Raw genomic sequence first — 24859 nt, forward strand, 5'->3', positions numbered from 1 at the left:
TTCCTGGTGTTCCCTCGTCTCTGCCTTTGTTGGAAGGTTCCTCCTACACATCTGTCACTCTACCTGTTTGGCTGCCCCACCAGACAGGGCTCCCTGAGCACAGGCCCTGGGTACTTTCATCTGTGTTCCCTGGGGCTCTACACGGCCCCTGCACATGCATAGGCGCGTGTTCAGCACATTTATTTCAAATGAGTGAATGGTCTCTGTTCCCAAGGGACTTGCTGATGTTCTAACAAATAATTCCAATAAAGCGTGGTCCATGCAAAGCTGTGAAAAGTGCAGGCTTTGTTCAGAAGAGTTAATTTATTCACTGCTGGCAGCGCACACACAGAGTTACATCCCAGCACAAGAGTCGATTATTCGTGGCATGCCTACAGCTTAGGAAGCTGCGTCCAGTCTGTGCCCTTCCTGCACGGCCACAGCAACCTGCGAGGTGGGCTGGTGATTCGTGCCTTTTTCCAGAGGAGAAAGCTGGGGCTTAGAGCTGCCGCGTCTCGGCCAAGGTCACGAAGCTGGTGGCGGAGACAGCGCCAGCGCCCAGGTCTTCTCTCGCACATCACACTTCCTCTCCAGGGAGCAGTACAAGATGTTACTAGGCAGTAAGTGCCAAACGAGCAGAACAGACAGCTGTAGTGCTTGAGAGTCGGGAGGGGCGCAGGGAGCTGGAGACCTTCCCAGAGGGGGCCTTTGAGCTGGGCAGGGAAGAGGCAGCTGCTCTGTGCCCCCACCCCTCACCCCGCCCCTTCACGGTACTGAGAAACCTGGACCATGGCAGCTCCTTTCTAGCCACACTCAGTGTCACCAAGGACACCTGTGGGGCCACCAGCTCGCCAAGTGTGGGAGGCAAACACGCGGCAGCCCTAACCCCCTTCCCACGCTAGGAGCTGCCAGTGGTGGTTCCCCTCCCTGCGGTCAGGTGAGGTGGGGCAGAGCGCCCCCTGGTGCCTCAGGGCTTGCTCGTCCCAGATCTGGGTCAGGAGAGGTTGTTGGAGGCCCCGGCCCCTGCATTCCGCTGTTTTCCTTTGTGCGGCTCTGCCTGCGTCCTGCTCACCATCCCCGGTTTCTACTTGCTCATCTCTCTTCTGCCCCTTCCCTCAAAGCCTGTTGGGCTTCCTTTGGCTGTTCAATGCCTCTTCCCGTCTCTGGGCTCCCCCAAGTCCTTGGCAGCAAGGGGACCTGGAGCCCGTGAGCTCCGGCTGCAGCGTGGCTGGCTGTGCCTCCTCTCCCGGGAGACTGAGGCAGAGCCAAGGAGTCCAGCCGTGGCCTCATTTCGCTGCTTCGCCTTGGCAGCTGCCGTCCGACCTAGACCCGCCTCACTCCTTTATTCTGGCCTCTTTTGTTCGGTCCCAATCACTTTTTCACGTGGCTGCCTTATTCTTTCCTTGCCTTCTGTTGGACCCTCTGTAATGATATTTCCTTTGACTGTGGTGAAGGTGAGGGAGAGGGAGGTGGAGGCCTGGCTTCGGGGAGGGACTAGTACGTGTGGCAAGCCCAAGGTCAAACGCATTCCCTTTCCTGGTCCTTGAGCCCCCTGGCTCTGCTGGTGCCTGGGCAGCTGGCCTGGTTGCTATGGAAACAGGAAGGCCCTAGAAAGCTTTGGTTTTTGTTCCCTGGAGGTTCCTGTCCCCTTTCCTTGCTGGCCCTCTTCCCATCACCCTTGCCTGTCCCCTCAGGACTTGAGCCTTTTCTTTATCCGTGTAGCCTCCCTCGCCACCTCTTGCCCTCTCACAGCCCTGAGCCACCTCCATTTCTCCTCCGTCCCAGATGCTCTGTCTCTCCTTCTCTACCCCGCTCCCCTGCACATCGTCCTTCTACCCGCTCTCCCTGTCCTGTCTCTGCTGGGCCCCTCACCTTTGCTTCTGCCTGGCGCCCAAGGTAGACAGAGGGGGAGATCCAGGCTGTCCCCGTGTGGCCCAGGCCTCCACCATCCTCGCCGCCCTGTGGCCTCTGGACACCGGGCCTTGCCAGCTGCAGTGATGGCTGTGCCAGGCGCCGGGGCGGCAGCTGGTGCCTTGGCATCCACAGGCAGTGAGGGCAGAGCCTGTGGGCAGGCTGGCTGGAGGACGAGCTGCAGGCTGTGTACGAAGGGGAGGGGTCTGCGGAATCTGCACCCAGAGACCACCACTTCCACACGCAGCGCTGCTGCCCTTCCCCCTGTGGAGGTCAGGTGCCTCCTGGCCACCCTGCGTGCACCCTACCTGGTGTCCGCTCTCTCCTGGGCCCCGGGGACATCTGTGGAGAATCTCTGTGCTTGGGCAGCTCAGTCTGCATAAAGACCCTTGCAGACAGTTCTGCTTGCCTTCCATCTGTCCTGGGAGGTGACAGGACCAGCTGCGGTGTCACCGTTCACAGGCGAAGGGAAGTGAGCCACGGCCGTGGTCCAGGTCCTCTGGTCGCTCCTGATTCTGGGTTCAGTTCTCTTCCCTCTGCTGTGCTCTGGCACCAAAGTCATTGTCCTCTGATTGGTCAGCCACGTATAAAGCTAGCAAGCCTGAAGGCTCTCCCAGTAGTTTTTGCTTCTGCTTAAATCATGCCAGTGGAGGGGGCCACGCACTGATCGCCTGTCTGTCCATAAGCATGCGTGCACATGTGAGCACACGCATGCATACACAAATGCACATGTGTGAGAGCCAGGCTTGTCCCTATCCCCTCACCTCTGCCGCCTGCCCTGACACGCGCGGTCACACACGCAGCCCTGGGGACCCCTCACGGGCAGTCCTGCTCAGGTCGGAGTGGAAACCTGGGGGTGGGGTGACAGCTGGCATGGTGGCCGCCCGTGTGGGTTCCATCCAGCGGCCCGCTGCTCCCAGTGCACATGCCTGTCCCCTGCATCGCCTGGCCATGCGTCTGCCTGTATGGTGCAGCCTGGAACTTTCCCCAGGCACTGAGAATGGCTGTCACCAAAGAAGAGGCAGGGAGGGAGGTGGGCTGCATCAGGAGGCCCTGGGTGCTCCAGCCTTGGGGAGGAACTCCCGGGAGAGGTCAGGGAGAGCCTCTCATTTCTCTTCCACATCCCTTTGTCAAGGGGAGTGGCCAAGAGGGAGGAGACTGAAGGCAGCCTGCTGCCTGGCCCTGCCCTGTGGCCGGCTTCACTGCCGCTGTCAGTGTGAGAGCCCCTTTGTAGCCTCCTGGTTTGGAATGGACCTGGGGGGAGCTGGCTTTTGACAGCAAAGATGGCGGCGTCCAGAGCGGAGGGTTCATAGCTCGAGGGAGGGGAAGGGGAGTACAGTGTGGAGTTGGGACGCAGGGCCCCTGGTGGCAGGAGGGGGTGCCTGGGTTGCTGGAGGGGAGTGGGAGGCTCTGCCTTGCTGTGCCCACTCAGCCTTCTCCCGTTTCCCCGAACCGCGGCGTCCAGGCAAGGAGGAGTTTGTGGCGACTTTCAAGGGCAATGAGTTCTTCTGCTACGACCTGTCCCACAACCCGATCCAGAGTAGCACCGACGAGATCACGCTGGCCTTCCGCACCCTGCAGCGCAACGGGCTGATGCTGCACACGGGGAAGTCGGCCGACTACGTCAACCTGTCCCTCAAGTCCGGGGCCGTCTGGCTGGTCATCAACCTAGGCTCGGGTGCCTTCGAGGCCCTCGTGGAACCCGTCAATGGCAAGTTCAACGACAATGCCTGGCATGACGTCCGGGTCACCCGAAACCTGCGCCAGGTAGGGGGAGCTGGGAGGGCAGGGGTCAGCCACAGCTGGGGCAGGATGGGCGTAGGGGAGAGCAGGCTGCCTGGTGTGTGAGGTGGGAGGATCAGGTTGGACAGTGAGGCCTGGTTCTGGAGAGGAGCAGGGCTGGGTGCCGTAAGGGTCCTGGGGGGTGCAGTGGCAGTGGCGTGGTGGGCTGCAGACACCTCCATGACCAGAGAGCCGAGCTGGGAGGAGGCTGCAAAGCTGCCCCTGGGCAGGAGCCTGAGAGCTTTGGCAGGACTGGGCTCAGATTGACGGGAGCAGCTGGGATTTCAAGGGGGAGGGGCTCAGAAACCACGTGGAGAGTGCTTCAGGCGGCGGGAGGAGAGAGCTAGCCTTGAATGGGTGGGCCCAGGAGCTGTAGGGTGGGCAGGGGTCCTCCAGGTGGGCAGACTTTGGCCTGGTGAAGCAGGTGTGGGTGTCCTGACACTGGCAGCCAGGCATGCATGGAGGCCTGCATTGTGTGTGGGGCAAGCTGGGGTCTGCCGCCGTGGAGAGCTGTCCGGGGCGGGGGCAGGGATGGACTGAGAATGAGGTGGAGGCCGAGGTGGTTGAGGGAGTGGGCGCCTGGCCCTGCTTCCTCTCTGGACAAGCCTTCCGGGGGCCAGGCTCTCTCAGCTGCCCGTGGTTTGTTTCTCCCTCCATCCAGCTCCTAGGCCAGCCCGAGCAGGTGCTCAGAGATGATTCCTGAGTTGGCCTCCTGTCTTTGCCTTCTGTGACTGTAACAGAACACCTGAGGCCGGGATACTTTATAAAAGAAGAGGTTTATTTAGCTCCCAGTCTTGGAGGCTGCAGATCCGAGATTGGGTGGCCATACTGGCTTGGCCTCCGTGAGGGGCCCCTGTCTGCACCACAACACGGCGGAGATGTGGACAGGGACACGGCTGCGTGTAGAAGGGGCCGAGCCCATGCTGCTCTGCGAGAACTCACTCACTCCACACCAGCACTCATCCCGGCTGAGCTGTGCCCCATCACCTCGTCACATCTCAAAGGTCCCATCGCCTCAGTACCACCACACTGAGGACCAAGTACGCAGCACACGACCTTAGCCAAGCCTCAGCAGCCCTGCAGACAGGACAGGCCCCTTCTTGCCCCTCTGCACCTGCTCCTCAGTTACCCACTGGACAGGTCCTCTCAGGAGTGGCCGGTCCTCTTCCCCTCTCACGGGGCCCAGGGCGGCCATGTCCGTGGCTGGGCTTTGATGGACAGAAGCGCCGCTACTTGTTTTCCACCCTCAGGCAGGGTCCACGCCTGGCCCTTCTAGCAGGAGAGGCCGCTGTGCATCCTTGGTGGGGGTCCCTGTCTCCCCCGCCCCCTCTTCTGCTCGCTCGCGCCAGGGCCCTGTGCTCAGGCGTTGCTGGCTCTTTTTTTCTCTCCGGTCCACACTTCACAGCTTCAGCAGGGAGGCTGCCCCGCCCCAGCCCCCCAAGGGGTGAATGCACCCAGGAAGTGGAGCGGCCCCGCCCCAGCTCCCAAGGGGTAAATGCACCCAGGAAGTGGAGCGGCCCCGCCCTCGGGGGCCCTGTCCTGCTGCTTGACGGCCACTGCTTGTTTGTTTTGCTCTCTGGACTTCTCGATCTTGGTTGGGTGTTGGCTAAGCTTCCATCACTGCCTCTGTCCTCCTCCTTCCCCCTCCCCCCGTCCCCCCTGCGGAAAGGTTCATCGCGCGACTGAGGGTTCTGGCTGCGCTCCCACTTGTCTTACCTGTTCTTATTGAAGGCCACTGAGTGACTCTCTGGGGGGGGTTCCTCCTCATCTGATGCCCCCCCCCCCCGCTGTGACAAGGCAGGGACGAACCACACACACCCCCCCCCCCCCCCCCCCGTGACAAGGCCGGGACGAAGCCTGCTGCTCTCCTGGGAGCCTGTTGCTCCCTGCTGCGGCTGGGTTCCTACTGCCCCCCCCCCCCCACCGTGACAAGGGTGGGACGACCCCCCCCCCCCACCGTGACAAGGCGGGGACGAAGCCTGCTGCTCGCCTGGGAGCCTCTTGCTCCCGGCTGCGGCTGGGTTCCTACTGCTGTGCCTGTTCTTCATGCCCCTGCAGTCTGTGGAGCGACACGCTTACAGACCTACTCTGTGCACGTCGCAGCCTCTCCTGACCTGGTCAGAGGGCGTCCTGCCCTGGCACTCTGAGCATGTCTGAGTGCGCCTCACGCTTTGTGATATTTCAGGTGCCACCTACATCTTAGTGGGAGGCAGAGGAGTTGCCTTTGGTGTGTCTGGTTTGCTTGCTATCCCTAGGACTGTCACCTGGTGTTGCCTTTGGCTAGAGGCTGCAGGCCCAGGGTCCCCATCCATGTGTGCGTCATTTGGCCGAAAGTACATGGTACATTCATACCCCATTCCACCCAGGACTTCAGCTTTAAACATTATTTATTTATTTGAAAGTCAGAGTTACACAGAGAGAGAGAGAGGTCTTCCATCTGCTGGTTCATTCCCCAATTGGCCACAACAGCCAGAGCTGCACCTATCCAAAGCCAGGAGCCAGCAGGAGCCTCTTCCGGGTCTCCCTGGCAGGTTCAGGGGCCCAAGAACTTGGGCCATCTTCTGCTTTCCCAGGCCATAGCAAAGAGCTGGATCGGAAGTGGAGTAGCTGGGACACAAACCAGTGCCCATATGGGATGCCGGCACTGCAGGCGGTGGCTTTACCCGCTACACCACAGCACTGGCCTCTAAACATTTTTTAAATCAATCTTTTATTTTATTTTATTTTTTAAAAGATTTAGTTATTTTTACTTGAAAGTCAGAGTTACACACAGAGAGAAGGAGAGGCAGAAGAGGTGGGGGGTCTTCCATCCGCTGATTCACTCCCCAACTGGCCACAACAGCCAGAGCTGGGCCTATCAGGAGCCAGGAGTCAGGAGCTTCTTCCAGGTCTCCCATATGGGTGCAGGGGCCCAAGCACTTGCGCTATCTTCTACTGCTATTCCAGGCCATAGCAGAGAGCTAGATTAGAAGTGGAGCAGCCAGGACTTGAACCGGTGCCCATATGAGATACTAGCACTTCAAGCAGCAACTTTACCCACTACGCCACAGTGCCAGCCCCCCTAAACATTTTTTAAAATTTGTTTTTGTTTATTTGAAAGGCAGAGAGAAAGACAGCAAGAGCGATATCTTCCATCTTGCTGGTTCAGTCCCCAAAGGTTCCCAACAGCTGGGCTGAGGCTGGGCCAGGCTGAAGCCAGAAACCCAGAACTCAGTCCAGGTCTCCCATGTGAGTGGCAGGGCCCCAAGTACCTGAGCCATCACCTGCTGGCTTCCAGGGTATGCATGAGCAGGAAGCTGGGCTAGGACGCAGAGCCTGGATCGACCTAGGGGGCGCACCGCACCGTCTCCCCAGGATGTCAGCTGTTCAGAGATAGATTGAGTCCATTCAAAGTGAACACAGCAAGGCCAGGAAAGTCAAGTGAACCCAGAAGCCTGAAGTGTTGCAGGAACTCGAGAGCTGTGCAGGAGGAGAGAGAGGTCTGTGGCTGGGGGAGAGGGCAACACAGGCCTCGGCGGTGCTGGCTGCACGCAGCGGCTCGAGGTCCTGGGGTTGCAGAGTCATAGGCCTGTGCCGGCAGTGGACAGAAACCACTTCCTCCCAGGTTATCCTGTCGGAGCACGCAGAGCGGAGCCTCAGGGCCACAGAAGGTCTCTGAGTAATGACTCTAACAACCTTTTTTTTTTTTTTAAAGATTTATCTGTTTGAGAGTCAGAGTTACACAGAGAGAGGAGAGGCAGAGAGAGAGGTCTTCCATCCGATGGGTCACTCCCCAGTTGGCCGAAACGGCCAGAGCTGCACTGATCCGAAGCCAGGATCCAGGAGCTTCTTCCAGGTCTCCCATGCGGGTGCAGGAGCCCAAGGCCTTGGGCCATCTTCTACTGCTTTCCCAGGCCATAGTAGAGAGCTGGCCTGGAAGAGGAGCAACCGGGACAGAATCCGGCGTCCCGACCAGGACTAGAACCCGGTGTGCCGGCACAGCAAGGCAGAGGATTAGCTTAGTGAGCCGCGGCGCCAGCCTAGAGGGTCTTAGAGCACAGTGAGGACCAGAAACGGCCTGAGACAGCGCTTTGCTCTCTCTCTCAAACCCAGCTCTGGAGAGCGTTGTGACCAGCCGTGTCACTGAAGAATTTTGGCAGCCGTGACTATTCGGAGGATTCCCTGAGGCCTATTTTTACTCCTGGGCCCACTCTCTCCTCCCATACCCAGTTTGCCTCCCAACCGCCTCCCACCACCATGCAGGCTGAATGTGCAAACCCATTTCATCATTAGCCAACACCAAATTTGGAAGACAAGCTGGCGACCAAAATATCCGTGGTGCTTCTTGCCGAGCTTGGATGAACGCCTCTTCCCAGGACAGACTTTCAGGAGCTCCCCTGGGCCTCGGGGCTGGGATGCCCCAAGGCTGGAATCCTCATGGGTGCAGTCAAAGATAGAATCCCACAAGGATGGAGTCCTCAATGATGGACAAATCTCTAAGGACCGTCAGCCGCAAACTGGACCCCACAAGGAGGGACTCCCCGAGGATGGAATCCATCAGAAATCTAGGGTTCCTCTCCCCTCTGATCTCTGTTCTGAACACCCACTCCTGGCAAGGCCCACTCTCTGTCTCAGGGCCAGTGGTGCTGTTTCCCATGGCCATCTACCTGGACTTCCTTAGCTCTTCCTTTCTTCCCACAGTTCTCCTTTCTCTCGTGGAATCCTAGCCTGGAATTTGAGTCACATGTGCAATTTGAATTCAAATCCCAGCCCTTCCACTATGTTGGTTGAATGACATTAAAGGAGTTACACAGCCCCCTCCCCCGCCCCATTCCCTTCAACTCCTCATTGACAAAGTGAGACGAGCCTTGGATGACTAACAGGTACTGTCTTAAGGTACTTAGCGCAGTGGCTGGCAGGATAGGAGCCCTTCATGAATATTAGCTGTGTTTTTTTCAATCCTTTGGGCCCGCATTCTTCATAAAGTCTCCCGTGATTCATTTCCGCAGTCAGGTTCCCTTCGCCGAGTCCTTTGGGTCCACTGGGTCTCGTATTCCAGCGCTGGCGTCACACGCAGCCCGTGGAGTCAGTTCTGTGTTCCTTCCCCATCTCTGTGCCGAGGGCGTCCGCGCCTGAGCGCTTCATACCAGCTACCGCTGAGTGGGCTTAGGCGCCTGTCTGGCAGGTTTTCCGATTCGTTTGCTCTCTTTCTCAATGGCAGTTGATGAGGTTTTTGGAGGTGAAAACCCACGTCCCAAGGTCGCAGACCCAACTCCTTTCCGTGAGCATTAACTGCCTCTCATCCTCCTGGGAAAACCCCAGTTCATGTAACGAGACCAGAAGACAGCCTCCCCCTTCCCTCCGGTTTCCTCCAGACCCATCCTCTGTGGCAGGGTTTCCCAGACTGCATCGTGATACCTCCCACCCCCCGCTTGTCCCTGAGTTCAAGGGTCTCATCTCTCTCGTATCCTACCTGTGAGGTAGGTGATATTGTTCCCATTTGACTGTTTGGAAGCTGCACCATGGAAGGTCAAAGAACTCGCTCAAGGTTTCCCAGTCAGGAAGTGGTGGGATCAGAAGCCTGTCTGATCCGAAGCCACTCCAGCTCTCTGCCTCGCAGGGAGGGCCGCCTGCTGTCACTGGTGAGACGCAGAGGAAGCCGAAGTCCATCTGGGGTTCTGTCACTGGATGTCTCCAAACCTCAAATCCATCTGAACGTTCTGCTTGGATCCCTGAGGACTGGGTCCCTCTTAGCTCTGTGTAGAGTGGGTTCCTGGTTGGTTGTTTTTCCGTCTTCATCCTGAGTGTCCTTGCGCGAGAGCCACAGAGACTGCCTTCACCCCAGATCTGCATCACTGGTGCGTTTCATCTCCTATTGGCTTTCTTGAGGGCCAGGGCTGCACTCAGAAGTCTGGTGGAGATGGCGGCAGCTGTGTCCAGAGAGCCTTGGCCAGGCAGTTTACCTCCGGATAAAACCACCGACCTCTCCCTGATGGCTTCCATGCCCACCTCACTCGCAGGCGGCCTCATCTGTGCTGCTGGGCGGCACGAGCCCTTCCACTGTCCCCATGAGTGGGCAAAGCCTTCATCGCTCGCGTGTCCACCTGAAGCCTCAACTTCCCAGATCCCGGCCTTTGAGAGGTGGGGGCTTCCAGGTGTCCCCCTCGGTGCTGTGTCTCAGGCCACCAGGACTGGGTTCCAGGAGAAGCCCCAGTCTAAAACCTGACCACGATTGACCTTAAGCATGATTACTATAGACCAAGTTCTGCATCCTCAGGCCCTACACCCAGGGGACCCCGTGTCATCCACCTGAACCCCGCCGTTTTCAGAGGAAGCCTGCGTCTGTAAGCCAGTCAGTGGAAGGGCCAGACTTGGAACTCGCGTTTCTTCTCTCCCGATCTCGGCTCTTAGTTCGCGGTTCTGCTTGTTACAGTGGAGCTGTCTCCACGGAGGCTGAACACTTTCGTTTTCCTCAATTCTTCGCAAGTGATTGGGTTTTCACCCTGATGCCTTTTTCCCTGTCTACCTTGACTGATGCAGGGATACCAGACAACTCTCACCCTCAGGACACAATTGGCTTAGCTGCCCTGAAGCTGTTAGCTCTTCCTTGTTCTGACTGGTTTGCGTCTTCTGGTCTTCACCGTCTTGCTCGCCAGCAGAGCCATCCCTCTGCACCTGCAATTAGGCGCGTCCCCTACTATGTAAACTGCTTCCGCATCACCAATAATTAATATTGGTTGTCCAGCACTTCTTCCAGCTGCTAAATATTGAATTCTGTTGTTCTTAATTATACAGGGCCCTTATTAATTGTCTTACTGAATTAGTTCTGTGCCCACTGGTTATAATAACTCTGAAACTAATGGATCTGTCCCTAGCAGACCTCGCCTCCTCACGACCACAGCCTTGGGTGTGCAGCTTAGTGATCAAAGGACATCAAGAAATTGTGCCCCTGCATCTCTGACCCTTTTAGAGAAGGCCGCCTCGGCCCCTTTGCCACTGCCTTCCCGGAGGTCGGGGTCATTGTGACGGCGGCTGCTGCTGCTGTCTTTGGCGATGAGAAGAGAAAATGATGTAGAAGCACAGTGGGGTGGGGACTCCAGAGACAGGGGCAGGGAAAGCTTAGCGAGGAGGAAGATCCCAGAGGTAGATGGGTCTGTGTGTTCTCTTTTATGGGTGTAAGAGAAGTGAGTTTCTGGTGCTGGCTGTGGGAAGTGGGAGTCCAGGGGCTTGGGGGTGTGCAAAGGCTGGGTTTTTGGGACAGCCTTGTAAGGGATTCCAGGGCTGGTGGAATGGTGGCAGGAAATGAACTCTGGGAGGGCCAGCCGCTCACAAGAGGATAAGAGAATGGGGGCGACCGAAGAACCTTGGAGGAGGACTTTTTGGGAAATGTGGGTTCTGGAAACGCCGAGGGGGTGGGTGGGTGGGCAGGAGGAGTCATCGGTGGGTGGAGGGGGGGAGGGAGGGAGGGCTTGGGATGATTCCACGTATCAGGAAGTGCGGACCCTCTGCCAGCCCTGGAGGGCAGGGTTTCCTCCCCCCTGTTCTGGCGGAGCCTCACTCAAGAGGAGTAGGAAGGGAAGGGGCACCGCCCTTCTCCTCCTGTGACTCCCTGGCTCTGTTTGCCCATCTTCCTTCCTCAAGAACAGCAGACCCCACGCCCCCTCCTAGGCTCCCTGGGAACCCCTCCGTTTGCCTCCAGACGCGACTGCCTCTGATTCTTGACAGTTCTTTGGCTCTCGAGGGGCATTGCCCACCTTTCTCCCAGCCTGAAGCCAGCTAGCCCATTGCCAACCAGTTAACCCATTAACCTGACATGGCTACTGGTCAGCCAGTTGGCCAGCGTCAACTCACTCCGAAGCCAGTTCTCTGGAAAGCCATCTGTTTGACCAGTTAGCCAACAAACCCATCCGTCCATGACCAGAGTCAATGGCCCATGCCTTCTCACTGCCCTGTTCCCCCCCTCCCTTCCCCCACCCCTAACATTTCAGCCGACAGGACTTACTAATACCGCATACCCAGGTCTGCTTCTTAACCTCCTGCCTCCCCTCTGTCACCCTCTGTTGGAAAATCCCGTTGGCGACTCTGTGTGTGTTACTAACACGCTTATGACCCAGGGGACCGAGGGATGGTCAGGGACAGGTGGGGCCAGGTATGAGTGAAAAACCGAACTAACCTTTCTGTCTCATCCGCGGAATGTCGGCCATCTTTAAGTCCTTGCTTTCTTGGTCCAGTTCTTTTGTTGTTTTCTCCTCTACTAACCAAGGTCTCTAACTGTCCCCTTCTCTGCAGACTGCTCTCCCTCGGGGAAGGGATCGGGAAGGGGAGCGGGATCCAGAGGAGGGATGGGGGAGGGGGCGGGGGAAAAGGGTTTAATTTGTGTGTGTGTTTTCTTTCTCCCTCCCATTATAATTTAATTTCTTTTTAAACAAAAATACTTCTGCTGAACCTAAGGTGGGAGGGTTTGAACGAACAACCAAATATATATGGATATATATTTTTCCTCCTTCCTTGAGTTTCACAGTTGGTCATTTTATTTTTCTTTTCTTTCCGTTCTGTTCTTTTGTTGTTGTCTCTGTTGTGTTTTTTTTTTTTTTTTTTGGACACCCCCTCCCCCCTCCCCCCATATCTCCGGTGAAGCACGCAGGGATTGGACACGCTATGGTAAACAAACTGCATTATCTGGTAGATATCACTCTAATTGTCTTACCGTTTGGTTTGCCGTGGGTTTTTTAACTGTTCGATTCTCCCACTTTTGTTGCCTCTCCCCATTTGGTTTTTGGTTGTTTTGCTCTCTGGTTTTCTGTTTTCCCTGCGTCCTGGACAATCTGTAGGTTTTGCTTCTCTCTCTTTTTTTAGTTTCCCTCCTTCCCTTTTCTTTCTTTTTTGGCCCAAACTCAAATCCAAAAGACAAACGGAAATCAAAGAATTCGGCCTGCCCCTGCCCTGTTCCTGACTTCCGAATCCAGATTCCTGGCCAGAGAGACCTGGGGGCAGGCCCCGAGCGCGCTGGCTCTGGTTAGACCAGCCCCGCGCCAGGCTGCTTATTTCAATTGCTTTATTTTACCCTCCCCCCCCTTTTTTTTTTTCCTCTTTGGTTTAGTTTCTTTCTTGGTCTCCTGAAAATCCATGGAAAACACCATCCCATGACACGCTCTGCTCTGCTCACTGTCAGCTTTGGACGGGCCCTGCAAGCTGGGGCAGGGGGATGGGAGCGCGCCCTCCAGTGGCAGCCAGCTGGGCAGGTTTCCCCAGGGTGGGACGGGAAACGCAGAGCTGGGTGGGACCAGTCCAGACATCGCTCTGGTCACCTGTTCGGTTTGGGGCTGCCCAGTGCTGGCTGCCAGTGGAAAGGCCGTGTCCCCTCCCTCTCATCTCAGCCTTGAGGGTTTCCGGTTCCGTGCCCCCACATTGTGCATGGCATGAATGGTCTTCTCCCCGACCAGGGATAGCGTCCAGCCCCCCACCGCTCTGCTGCTCTGACTAACACTGTGTTTCACACTGTCTTCCGCCTTCTCCGCCCTCTCCGCCCTGTGCCCTGCGCCTCCTGCACGGCCTCTGCCAGGGTTCACTTTCCTTCCCTGCTGAGGGGCGAGGAGGAGGCCCGGCAGGGGGGACGCCGGGGTGGGGGTGGCATTGGCTGTCCTCGTCTCCACACTCCTCTGTTTGGGTTGGGCTCTGTCCCGGTGAGTGTCGGTGTGGGCGTCTGTGTGAGGCAGCTGGTGTGTGTCGGATGTGGGTGTGACTGTGTGTAAATGTTGGTGCGACATTTAGTGGGTGTTAGTGGGAAGCTGCACTGTGTTTGGGAGACTCTGCTGGTGACGCCACAGGTATACATGTGAGTGTCAGCTGGGCGCTGCGTGACTGTGTGGGACTCCAGATGGAGATGGGCTGTGGGGGCCGGCCTGGCAGTCTAGCTGCCGTGACGGGCAGGAAGAGGGGAGGAGGAGCAGAGGCTGCTCCCGTGCTCCTGGTTCTCCTGGGAGCATGGGCCCCGCTGTGCGCCATCCCCTGGGATTCCCTGAGGCCTGCCTGGGCCCACCTCTGCCGCAGCAGCCGGTTAGTCATGGCCTATTAATAATGCAGGGTGCTGGAGCGCCAGGCTGCGGACCCTGGAGACGGACGTGTCTGTGGAGCTGGCTCTTCTCAGGGCAGCTTCCTGGCCTGTCTTCCTGCCTGGTTCTGACTGTGGAGGGTTCCCAGCCTAAGTGGCCCCTACTTGCCCAGGAGTCTGGGCCCCTGAGGCCACACCTGGCATTTCCTGACACTTTTGCAGGCCCTGTGTTGCCCTGTTTCCACACAGACTGGTGCCCAGGGCCAAGGCCAAGGCCAATGCCGGCCCTCCCCAGTGTAATACTCTTGTGGCCATTCTGGGTCCTTCCAGTGTTCAAACAGAGCCTCGTGGTGGTACCAGCACCGGCACTGCCCAGGCCTGTTCCTCCTGTTGCTGCTTTTAGGAGTTAGCTGCCACCTGCCCTGCACCGGCCAGGCCACTGAGTACCTGCCCGGAGCTGGCCATTTGGAGCTTCCCTCCTCTGGATAGCCATGCTGTGACTCGGGACAGAAGGGAGGCACGCTCTAGCCGCGGGGCACACACCACGTGTCTGAGCAGTGGCAGATTCAGGACCCCGCAGACCTTCCTTCCAGTCCCAGTTTGGATAAAAATTGACCATGTGGGCAGAGGGTACAAAAGCTCTGCCCTCATCGACCGCCTGGGCTGAGAATAAACCCGGGGTGAGTGAAGGTCAAGAAGCAACCCGCTGGAACACGTTTGTATTCCGTAAAGCAAATTATAGTTCCACTACGCTTTGTAACACGTTAACCGATTATCCCAGTGTTTCCAGGGCAGGGATGCTATGTAAAGAAGCGACTCTCTTCCCAGAGCAAGCCCTGGAGAATACAGCGCCTCGGTTCCCACTAGAGATCCTACTACCATCCCTTGTTAAGCATCGGTCCCAAAATAACTGCATGAAACCTCACAAAGCTTCAGGAATTGGACTGAGAACAGGTGGGGGGTACGGGAGGCTTGGCTAAGTTGACCTGGAGGCCAATGACCGTCTGGTTTCAGCCCAGACAAGCAGGTGCCTGCTGAATTCCGTCTCTAAAACCCACCCTTCCCTGAGTGATCAAGGCCGGGTGGTGCACAGATCCAGGTGCCTCTTGGGGGCCTCACAAAAACCTGTCCCAAGGTTTTGCTCTCTCAGACAAGGCTGGTGGCAGAGCTGGGTTTCCAGGCGTCCTGATTCCCCGAGCCTCCCTCAGATGGGTTCCCTTTAGCTTTTTATTTGTTTTTTGCCAACACACTCACAGGGTTTGTTCTCCTGTTGTTTGAACGCTTCTCCATGGTGGAGAGGGCTGATCACAGACCAGGAAAGTCCAACCAGTTGAGGGATTTGGGTTGAAGCAAACAGGCTGACGGAAGGTTTGCACATGCCCTGGGGGCTTGCAGTGGCTTTGACCCCCTGAACGTCATTTAGACGTGACGGGTACCTGGATAGCAGACGGCAGCCAGCCTGTTCCCAGTTCCTGGAGGAAGCAGCTCCCTGGCTCTCACAGCCCTCGTGGAGGAGTTTTGCCTCCCTGCTTAACCCCCATTTGATGCCCAGAGCAAGCCTGGAAGACATGGGAGAGGCAGCATTGTCAAATCCGTCTGCAGATGAGATTGTTCCAGAACATGGCAGAGGCTAAATGGCAGTCAGGACCTCCCATCTGACGTCTTTCCCCTTTGCTCCCAAACTTCATGAAATCCAGATCTCAGGATTTGTGGCGGGGCCGTAACTGCCAATGGGGTTCGTCTTCTTGGAGTGTCTTTCCAGCTGATTCTCTCCTTAGCTTCTCCCCCCACGCCCACGAGTGGCTAGGCCAGACCCAGGGCAGACCTGCAGGGCCTCCCTCAGCCTGGGGACCCTTCCTTGCCTGTCATCTGTCCCTGCTCCCACCTCACCCACTCCCAGGGGACTCTCAGGACCCTTTTCTTGGACTAATTGCTCTCAACCACAGCAGGCTCCGGGAGCCCTTCAAGAATTTGATGGCAGCAATGGACTCTCACAGGGGAAAAAAAAGGCCATCACGTGGCTTTGCTTTCACTGTCCATCCCCCATAATTGCAGACACCTGCCTCAGTCCTGTCCTCAGGATGGGGAGGCCAGTGACTGACTACTGCAGGCTACCGGGAGAGGCCCTGGGCCGTGGCCGAAGGGTCTTTCCCTTCTCGCTTGGTCCCTGCTTCTGGGCAGCAGCCTGCCCATGGTCTGACTCCACGTCCTACCCTGCCCACCTAAGGAAGGGAGCAGAGTCCAGGGAGGGGCGAGGCAAGAGGGCTAAGGTCTCCCCCATCCCCGGTCTCTGCAGGCTGCCTGCTGCCTCCCCCCCAGCCTTCTGCAGCTTGGCAAGTGCAGTGGGTGCCAGGTGGGGTCTCCTGCTGCCCGTGGCCTCCTTCCGTCTTCCCAGGCAGAGGTTTTAGTCATTCTCTTTGGCCTCCTCAGTCTACTCTGCCTGACTTGTCTGTGGCGAGTGCAGTGGTGGGTGCTGGTTGGGTGTAGACCCTCTGCTGTGTCTCGGGGTCCTAGCCATGGTCCTGCCGATGTGGCTCGGGTGGGAGACAGCCAGGGCGCCCCCTACTGCCGTCTGCAGGAGGTGGTGTGTGCACAGGTGTGTCTGCAGTTGGTGACTGGTGGTGAGTGGGCAGTGGTGTGAGTGGGGCGGCCCCTGTAGAGGAAGGTCAGGTCGGATGTCCCTCCCCCGGAAGTGTTTCGGCCTAGAGGCCTCTCCTCTCTCCTCAGCCAGAAGGAAGCTACTCCTTCCTGCACCTCCACGGCTTTTTTGCTTCCATCTCTGCTCCCCCCAACGTCCCCTGCCCTGCATGCCTTCCTGCCTGCAGCTGCCTTCTCTGGCCTGCTCTGCTGGGCTTGCCCCCCACCCTGCTCCTCTAACTCGCATGGGTCCCAGCTGCAGTGGCTGTTCTGTGTGGCACGGCCCCTTCCCTCCCCTCCTCCCCCGCAGGCCCCACCCCTTCCAGAAGCTGCGTTGGGGGGGGGGTTGGGGGGCAGGGGCATCCCGAACCCCTGGGGTGGAGGGGGACCCGGGTAACGATTCCCTGTTTCCTGCTTTTACTAACGAACCTGCATTTTTGTGTCTGGACTTTGATCTGTCTGAGGGAACAGTTGGGTTTACTAATCCAAGTCATCTTCCTCCCTGCCTTGCCCAGAGCCCTTCCTCCATCCCCTCCACCCCGCTTCCTTTCCCCTCCTGCCTGTCTTTCTCTGGTACCCCAGCCCCCACCTGGCTGATCCCCTTCCTCTGGGCACCTCCTCAAGTTCCCTGCCTCCTGCTTCCCGGTCCCCCCACCCCTGGGCCGAGAGAGTACTTAGGTAGCTCTTTTCCAGTAGGGGCCAGCCACTGGGATGGGGTGGCAAGGTGAGGTTTGTGCCCAGCCTGGAGGGGAATCCGGAAAGGTGTTCCTGGGCCCCTCTGATCAGCCCGAGTCAGGTCCTTTTAACTCCAGGACATCCAGGGGAGGGTGACGGTGGCCCGTGGAATGGGATGAAGAGAGCTGCAAGGGAGAAGGGGGTGGCCAGAGGCTGGTGCTCAAGGCCAGGGTAGGGGGACCCAGCAGAGGGGCTCAGGGAGCCAAGGCCAGAGGAGATTCTCTCCCTGGGGAGCTCTGGGGTCAGGGATACCCTCCCCCGACACAGAAGCAGGGACTTGGGGGGACTTCCCTCACAGTCACAGGCTCCCAAGGAGCTTAGCCTTAGAGATGCGGACACAGGTCACAAGCGACCTGCCGTTGACCTGTCAGGACCGTGTGCTGTGACCCCCCAGGACAGGGCTGGGATTAGTAGGGTTACAGGGACGTGTCAGGCCGGCACCTGCCCTTAAGGCGCTGACCCTTGGGTCGGGGTGAGTAGACTGAGGCTCTGGGTCTAATTAGCCCAATTCCCAGTCTCAGAACAGCTCAGAGTGGAGGTGGGGGTCAGGGTGGAGCCAGATTTGTGCCAGGGAGGCCCCTTCACTCTGTCACCCCCTCCCTGTCCTATCCCAACCCTTTGTCCCCCACTCCCTCTTCCCTATCTAATCGCTCTTGCATGTTTTTGTGACTAACACTCTGCCCCTTCCCTTTTCCACCCAGACCCCCACTTCTCCTCACCCTTGGGTGGGGTAGAGGGAAGAAGAAATAAACGGTGATGACCAGCCCCTGCCCCCGAAGACTCACAAGCTTTCAGACCGTCCCTCCCACAGAGACACCCCTTGCCTTCCCTCCACGAGCCTAGATCGCCGGCACAAGGTTTGATGGTTCCCAGGAGGTGGCTCCTGCAGCCCTAGCCCTGCTCAGACCCCACCCCCACCCCCTAGGAGGCTCCAGCCAAGTGCAGGGGAGCACAGGACGCTGTCCCTGCCCCAGTTCCACCCCTGTCCTTTCAGAGTTCCTAGAGCCTTGGAGACAGTTGCTGGAAGATGGCTGGGGACATGTGCATATGGACTGGTATCGGGGGACAGGGACTGTAACTGGAAGGCCCAGTCCCTAGACTTTGCTGATAAGTGAGGTGCTAAAGTGTGCATGGGGGTACAGAAGGCGGGGTGCTCTGTGGCCCTTGGAAGCACAGGCTGGGGCCAACCGTGAGCTGGCACCTGGGGGCCCCTGCAGGGGTCTGCTTTGTCCCATATGGCCCTGCTAAGCCACAGCCTCCAGCCTCTGGCTGTGAGCCCCTTTGTCTCAAGCCCTCTGGCTACAGTGTCAGTGGCCAGGTGGGCATTTGACTCTCCGGGAGTCAGAGTGTCCTGTGCCTGCTGTGTCCCCCAAGGTTATTGGTTATTTCTGCCTTAGCCTGGCCACCGTTGAGCCCCTGTTGCCTCCTTGGGACGCCAGGCACTGCCCTACTCCTACCTGTCTTGTGCTCTCGCTGGCTTGAGCCCTGTTCCCTCGCCCTGACCCATTAGAGTGACAACTGTGATGTTGGCGGAGAAGACTAGAATATGAAGAAAGGCAGGGAATAGGCAGAGGGCTGCCCGCTCCTGTGGATGCGAGAGCTGACCCTGAGAAGTGCAGACTTGGGCAGGGGGCTAGAGAAGTGGGAGCCCCTGGAGCGTTGGCCGGCAGTGGTGGGAAGTGCAAGACTTCCCGGAGTATGAGAGTCTTGGCCCTCCCTCTGCTGTCTCCCGTACCCCCACCCCCCACCCCCCGGGCTGGGAGGGCTGCAGGTGAGTCTAAGCCAACAGGATCTGGGGGAGGGGGGAGTCTGTGCTCTCTGCCCCCCTCTCTGAAAGGAGCTCTGAAATCTGTGTGGCCAGAGTGTACCTCGGGGGAGAAGAGCCAGGGGCCCCTGTGGCGGGGGTCCTGTCTGGAGTCCCCACTCCGGGAGCTGCTTCTCGGTGCCCCTCGGGGCGAGCTCCCCAGGTTCCCTCAGGCTCCTCACCCACCTGGAGCCATCAAATCTTGTGCTGCCCCGACTTCCTCCTGCCCTCTCTCGCCCCACTGTTCCTCCTCTGAGACAAGCAGACATAAAAATGGGGACCCCGCCCCTGCTGCCCCCCGGCCCCTCCCTCGCCTAGCCTGCGACGCTTCCCAGGGAGTTGATGCCGGTTGTCTCCTGTCTCTCCCCCTCCCTCCCTGGGCTGGGCAGGTCACCATCTCGGTGGACGGGATCCTGACCACCACAGGCTACACACAGGAGGACTACACCATGCTGGGCTCGGACGACTTCTTCTACATCGGGGGCAGCCCCAACACAGCTGACCTGCCGGGTTCGCCCGTCAGCAACAACTTCATGGGCTGCCTCAAAGACGTGAGTGGGGCTGGCAGGGGCTGGGGTCAGCCCCGGAAACGTCTGGGTGTAGCTGCCTGGGTCCTCTGTTCCGAGTCCGTGGTTGAGCCGAGGGCCCACCGACTCGGTCGGTCCACAGCCTTCTCCCCTCTCCTTTCTTTGGTCCTGTGGCCGCCTCTCCCCTGCCCCATCCTCGCAGAGGGCCCTCGAAGGCAGCCGTGGTGCAGAGGAGAGACGCTGCGAGTGAGAAGACCCGCGTCTTCCGCTCTCCAGCTCTGTGACCTTGGCCAAGCCGCCCGACTGTCTGTAGCTTGGTTTCCTTTATCAACGAATGGGCTTAAGCTTGTTGTGAGGAGCAGATGACAGTAGAAGCGAGAATGCTGAATCAATTAAAAAAATGTCACAGCAGTTGATTGCCTGCCTCGTTATTAGCGCGCACTGCGCTTCATGGGGCACCGAGAGCCCACAGGGTGAGCCGGCATGCTAGCGCTGGCCGGGGGAGGGGCAGAGGGGACACGCGGGGCGGGGCCGTGCTGGGGGAGCTCTGGTGCAGAGGCTCAGGCTGTGATCTGGGGGCACCGGGCAGGCGCGGTGCTGCTGGGCAGGAGTGGCCAGGCCCTAAGCTGCTCTCGCTTCTCAGTCTCTGCTGTCCCCCCCCGCCCCCCGCAGGTGGTCTATAAGAACAATGACTTCAAGCTGGAACTGTCCCGCCTGGCCAAGGAAGGCGACCCCAAGATGAAGCTGCAGGGGGATCTGTCATTCCGCTGTGAGGACGTGGCTGCCCTGGACCCTGTGACCTTTGAGAGTCCCGAGGCCTTCGTGGCGCTGCCCCGCTGGAGCGCCAAGCGCACTGGCTCCATCTCCCTGGACTTCCGCACCACCGAGCCCAATGGGCTGCTGCTCTTCAGCCAGGGCCGGCGGCCCGGGGCCGGGGCCGGAAGCCACAGCTCTGCCCAGCGGGCCGACTACTTCGCCATGGAGCTGTTAGACGGCTACCTCTACCTCCTGCTGGACATGGGCTCCGGGGGCATCAAGCTGCGGGCCTCCAGCCGCAAGGTCAACGACGGCGAGTGGTGCCACGTGGACTTCCAGAGGGACGGGCGCAAAGGTCAGGAGGCCTGTGCAGCCTTCCCCTCTCCCCTGTCGATCCTCTCCGCCCGCCCACCCCGGGCCTCCCTCTGTCACTCCCATCACTGCGCTGGCAGGAAGGGCACAGCCTTTGGTGTCCGTCAGACCTGGGTTCACACCTCTGCTCTCCCCACTGCTGCGTGCGGGCCTCAGTTTCCTTATGTAGGAGAGGAGTAATTATACAGACACCATTACAAGGAAAAAGTAGGTGTAGGTGTCGTGGTGCAGTGGGTGAAGCTGCTGCCCGTGTTGCCAGCATCCCATAGGAGTGCTGGTTCGAGTCCCAGCAGCTCCACTTCTGATTTCAGCTCCTGGGAAAGCAGCAGAAGATGGCCCAAGTACTTGGGCCCCTGCTACTCATGTGGGGGACCCAGATGGAGTTCCAGCCCCAGCCCTTGTGGTCATTTGGGGGAGAGAGTCAGCAGACGAAGATCTCTCCCTCTCCCTCTCCCTCCTCTCTCCCTCTTCTCTCCCCCTGTAACTCTTTCAAATAAAATATATACATCTTTGGCTGGCACTGTGGCTCAATAGGCTAATCCTCCGCCTTGCGGCGCCGGCACACCGGGTTCTAGTCCCGGTCGGGGCACCAGATTCTGTCCCGGTTGCCCCTCTTCCAGGCCAGCTCTCTGCTGTGGCCTGGGAAGTGCAGTGGAGGATGGCCCAAGTGCTTGGGCCCTGCACCCCATGGGAGACCAGGAGAAACACCTGGCTTCTGCCTTCGGATCAGCACGGTGCGCCGGCCGTGGCGGCCATTGGAGGGTGAACCAATGGCAAAGGAAGACCTTTCTCTCTGTCTCTCTCTCTCACTGTCCACTCTGCCTGTCAAAAACAAACAAACAAACAAACAAAATACATCTTTTTTTTTTCCTTTAAAAAGAGTAGAGAGTAGAAGCATTAGCACAGGGCCTAACAGAGTAGATGTCCCAGTCCCCTTAGGAAAATGTCTTCCCAGCATGCCTCCCTTCCACCTCAAGCCATTAAGCCTCCTTTTATTAATTCACTCAACAAATATTTACTGAGCGCCTATCAAAGGTGCTGGACAGGACACGTGCACAACAGAGACATGAGCAGACCCTCCCTGCTGCCCCAGACCCCTTGTTCTGGTGACGGAGTGGGCGCAGCGAGGGCCCTGGGAATCCAGCGGCAGGGCGAAGGTTGCCAGGGCCGGCAGGTGCTGTCTCTTGAACCTCCTGTCGCTTCTGGCCACCCTCTCCTCCACCTGCCCTTTTCAGCCCTGGTTTCCCATCTATGTCTTGCTTTCTGCTTGCTCATTCTCCGCTCTTGACTCTTCCCCGTCTTGCTGGACATGAGAGAATTACCCAAGAAAGAGAGAATTGATATAAATGAGAACTGACACGTTATCCATTTTAAGCACTTATCAACGTCAGCTGAATTTTCGTGCTCCCCCGGCTGTCACCCTTGAGCCTGGCTGGGGTGGCCATTCCCCCGCACACAGGGAGGAGGGGGCTGCCGTGGCTCCCTGCCTCTGAGAAATGCTGCCTTCCCCAGGCTTTCTGTGCCGGCAGCAGTGGGTCTTCGTGGAGCCCTTGGCCTCCCACATAGGTGACCAGTGTCTCCCCACCCCCACCCCGCCCCAGGCCTTGCAGAGCATGCCAGATCTGCTCCCTGGCGCCACCAGGGCCTGGAGCTGTTGGCCTGGCACCGATCCCTGGAGCCCAGACACCAGGTCTGGCTGGGCCTCGTGCTGACCAGATTCCAATGTTGCTGACAGCCCGTGTTCATGCGTGCACATGGGCCCAGACTCGGCAACTGGTTCAGCAAAGTCCCCTTAGGCCTTTCCCCTGGTCCCCCCCTTATTTATTTATAAATTTTACCTTTTATTTGTGCTTAAAAGACAGAGGGGAGAGAGAGAGAGAGAGAGAGAGAGAGAGAGAGATCGTCCATCTGCTGGTTCACTCCTCAGATGTCCACAACATCCGGGGATGGACCTGGCTGAAGCCAGAAGTCCTGAACCCAACCTGAGGCTCCCACATGGGTGGCAGGGACTCAAGTACCTGGGCCATCATCTGCTCTCTCCCAGGATACATTAGCAGGGAGCTGGATCAGAAGCAGAGCTGGGGGCCAGCCCCGTGGCGCACCAGGTTAATCCTCCGCCTGCGGCGCCAGCATCCCATATGGGCGCTGGTTCTGGTTCCAGTTGCTCCTCTTCCAGTCCAGCTCTCTGCTGTGGCCTGGGATAGCAGTAGAAGATGGCCCAAGTGCTTGGGCCCTTGCACCCACATGGGAGACCAGGAAGAAGCTCCTGGCTCCTGGCTTCGGATCAGCGCAGCTCTGGGTGTTGCGGCCATTTGGGGAGTGAACCAATGGAAGGAAGACCTTTCTCTCTGTCTCTCTCTCTCTCTCATTGTCTGTAACTCTACCTGTCAAATAAATAGATAAAGTCTAAAAAAAAAAAAAAAGTAGAGCTGGGACTTGAACCAGACACTCTGATACTGGATACAGGTATCTCATGTGGCATCTTAGGCACTGCACCAAATGCTTGTCCCTGTCTATCCTTGAAAAGACAAAGTTGTGGGAAATCATACATAGTATAAAATTTACCATCTGAACCATTTAGAAATGTACAGTTCTGGGGCATTAAGCACATTTATGTTGTGTAACTATTACAACCGTCTGTCCCCACTGAGAGTCCATCCCCACCAAACACTCCCTGTCGCCCCCCAACCCCGGTGCCCACCGTCCTACTTCCTATGAATCTGGGACCTCGTATGAGTGGAATCATATAGCATTTGTCCCTCCGTGTCTGGTACTGCACTTGGTGTAGTGCTATCAAGGCTCACCCATGTGGTAGCGTGGGTCAGAATTGCCTTTTTTTTTTTTTTAAGTTTATTTATTTGAAAGGCAAAATTACAGAGAGAGAGAGAGAGAAATCTTCCATCCACTGGTTCACTCCCCAAATGATTGCAAGAGCTGGGGCTGGGCCAGGCTGAAGTTGGGAGCCAAGAGCTTCATCCAGGTCTCCCACAAGGGCACAGGGGCCCACACACTTGGGCCATCCTCTGCTGCTTTCCCAGGCATGATAGCAGAGAGCCGGGTTGGAAGTGGAGCAGCGGGGACTTGAACCAGCGCCCATACAGGATGCCGCACTGCAGGCGGTGGCTTTGCCCGCTATGCCACGGCGCCGGCCCCGTTTCCTTCCGTTTTGAAAGCTGAGCAATACTCCATTATCATAGATACACATGTGTTCATCCATTCTTCATTGACGGACGTTTGCATGACCCCTTTTCCGTGTCTTAGAGTGACGCTGGAGCAGAGGCCTGCACCCGCTGACTCGTCACATAGTCCTGCCCACCTCTTCCTTTCCTCCTCTCTTCCTTCTCGTTCCACACCACCACCTGGTGGGCGTGGAGCAGGCATCAAGGCACTCTGGCCATACACAGGTGTGGGTGAGCACACAGGCTGTGTCTGGGGGCCTGGGCCCACCCTGGGGAGTGGGTTTGGCAGCCAGATCCTGGGGAAGGCGATGCTTTGTCAGAGAGCCAGCTGGGGCTGTGTTAATAAAAGGGGACACAGGGCGGGTTTCGGCTCTGTGCTCAAGAAGCTGCTTTGGGCACCCACATCCCCTTTCAGGGTGCCCGGGCTTGGGTCCTGGATTCCTTCTGGTTCCAGCTTCCTTCTGGTAGCGCCCTGGGAGGCAGCAAGTGGTGGCAGGTACTTGAGTCCCTGCAACATCCAGGACTTGGCCAGGCCGGAGCCAGGAGCCAGGACCTGCATGCAGGTCTCCCATGCGGGCGCAGGGGCCCATGCACTTGGATGTCACTCCCCGTCTTCGTGGAGGAACAACACAGGACCCTGCGCTGTTCTTTCGTCTGCTCGGCCCTCCCCGGGTTTGCTGCTGGTTCTTCCCGGGTTGGCTACCGACCCTTCCACCTCTGTGGAAGGGCGGTTCCCCCTGCCACATTCCCCACTTCCGCGGGGGAGCGGCACACCGCCGGCCGGCTCTCTTGGGGGCTGCACAGGTGTTCCTTCAGATAGATGTTCCCGGTGCATGTTGTCTCTCTCCTCCTTTATAGTCCTCTTCCACCAATCCCAACTCTGCTACCCACACGCCGAGTACGCTGCTCTCCTCCAATCAGGAGCAGCTCCTGCAGCTTGTCAAATTGACGAGAGGCAGCTGTGTAGAAGCTGTTTTCTTCTCTCCCAGCGCCATATTGTGGGAGAGCAGATGCATAGAATAAGTCTTAATTCCAGTAACTTAGCCTAGTCCGAGTTGCTCCCAGTTGCTCCCCACACTTGGATAATCCTTTGTTGCCTTCCCAGGTGCGTCAGCAGGGAGCTGGATCAGAAGCCGGGGTCACGAAG

At 58.1% G+C, this 24859-nt stretch overlaps 1 protein-coding gene across 24 annotated transcripts in view; it reads left to right on the plus strand.

Moving 5' to 3' along the window:
- The window catches only part of NRXN2 (neurexin 2), a 110077-nt gene that overhangs the window by 32625 nt on the left and 52593 nt on the right, over positions 1–24859 (plus strand). For 14 of the 24 annotated variants that reach the window (XM_070068859.1, XM_070068909.1, XM_070068894.1 and 11 more), the window contains 4 exons: positions 3356–3657; positions 12289–12333; positions 19268–19429; positions 20078–20516. In XM_070068859.1, the coding sequence (XP_069924960.1) occupies positions 3356–3657; positions 12289–12333; positions 19268–19429; positions 20078–20516 (948 nt within the window). The remainder of the gene's footprint in view (positions 1–3355; positions 3658–12288; positions 12334–19267; positions 19430–20077; positions 20517–24859) is intronic. The other 10 variants (XM_070068869.1, XM_070068871.1, XM_070068917.1 and 7 more) reach the window with 2 other exon arrangements.

This window comes from Oryctolagus cuniculus, chromosome 1, assembly GCF_964237555.1.
Source record: "Oryctolagus cuniculus chromosome 1, mOryCun1.1, whole genome shotgun sequence".
Lineage (NCBI taxonomy): Eukaryota > Metazoa > Chordata > Mammalia > Lagomorpha > Leporidae > Oryctolagus > Oryctolagus cuniculus.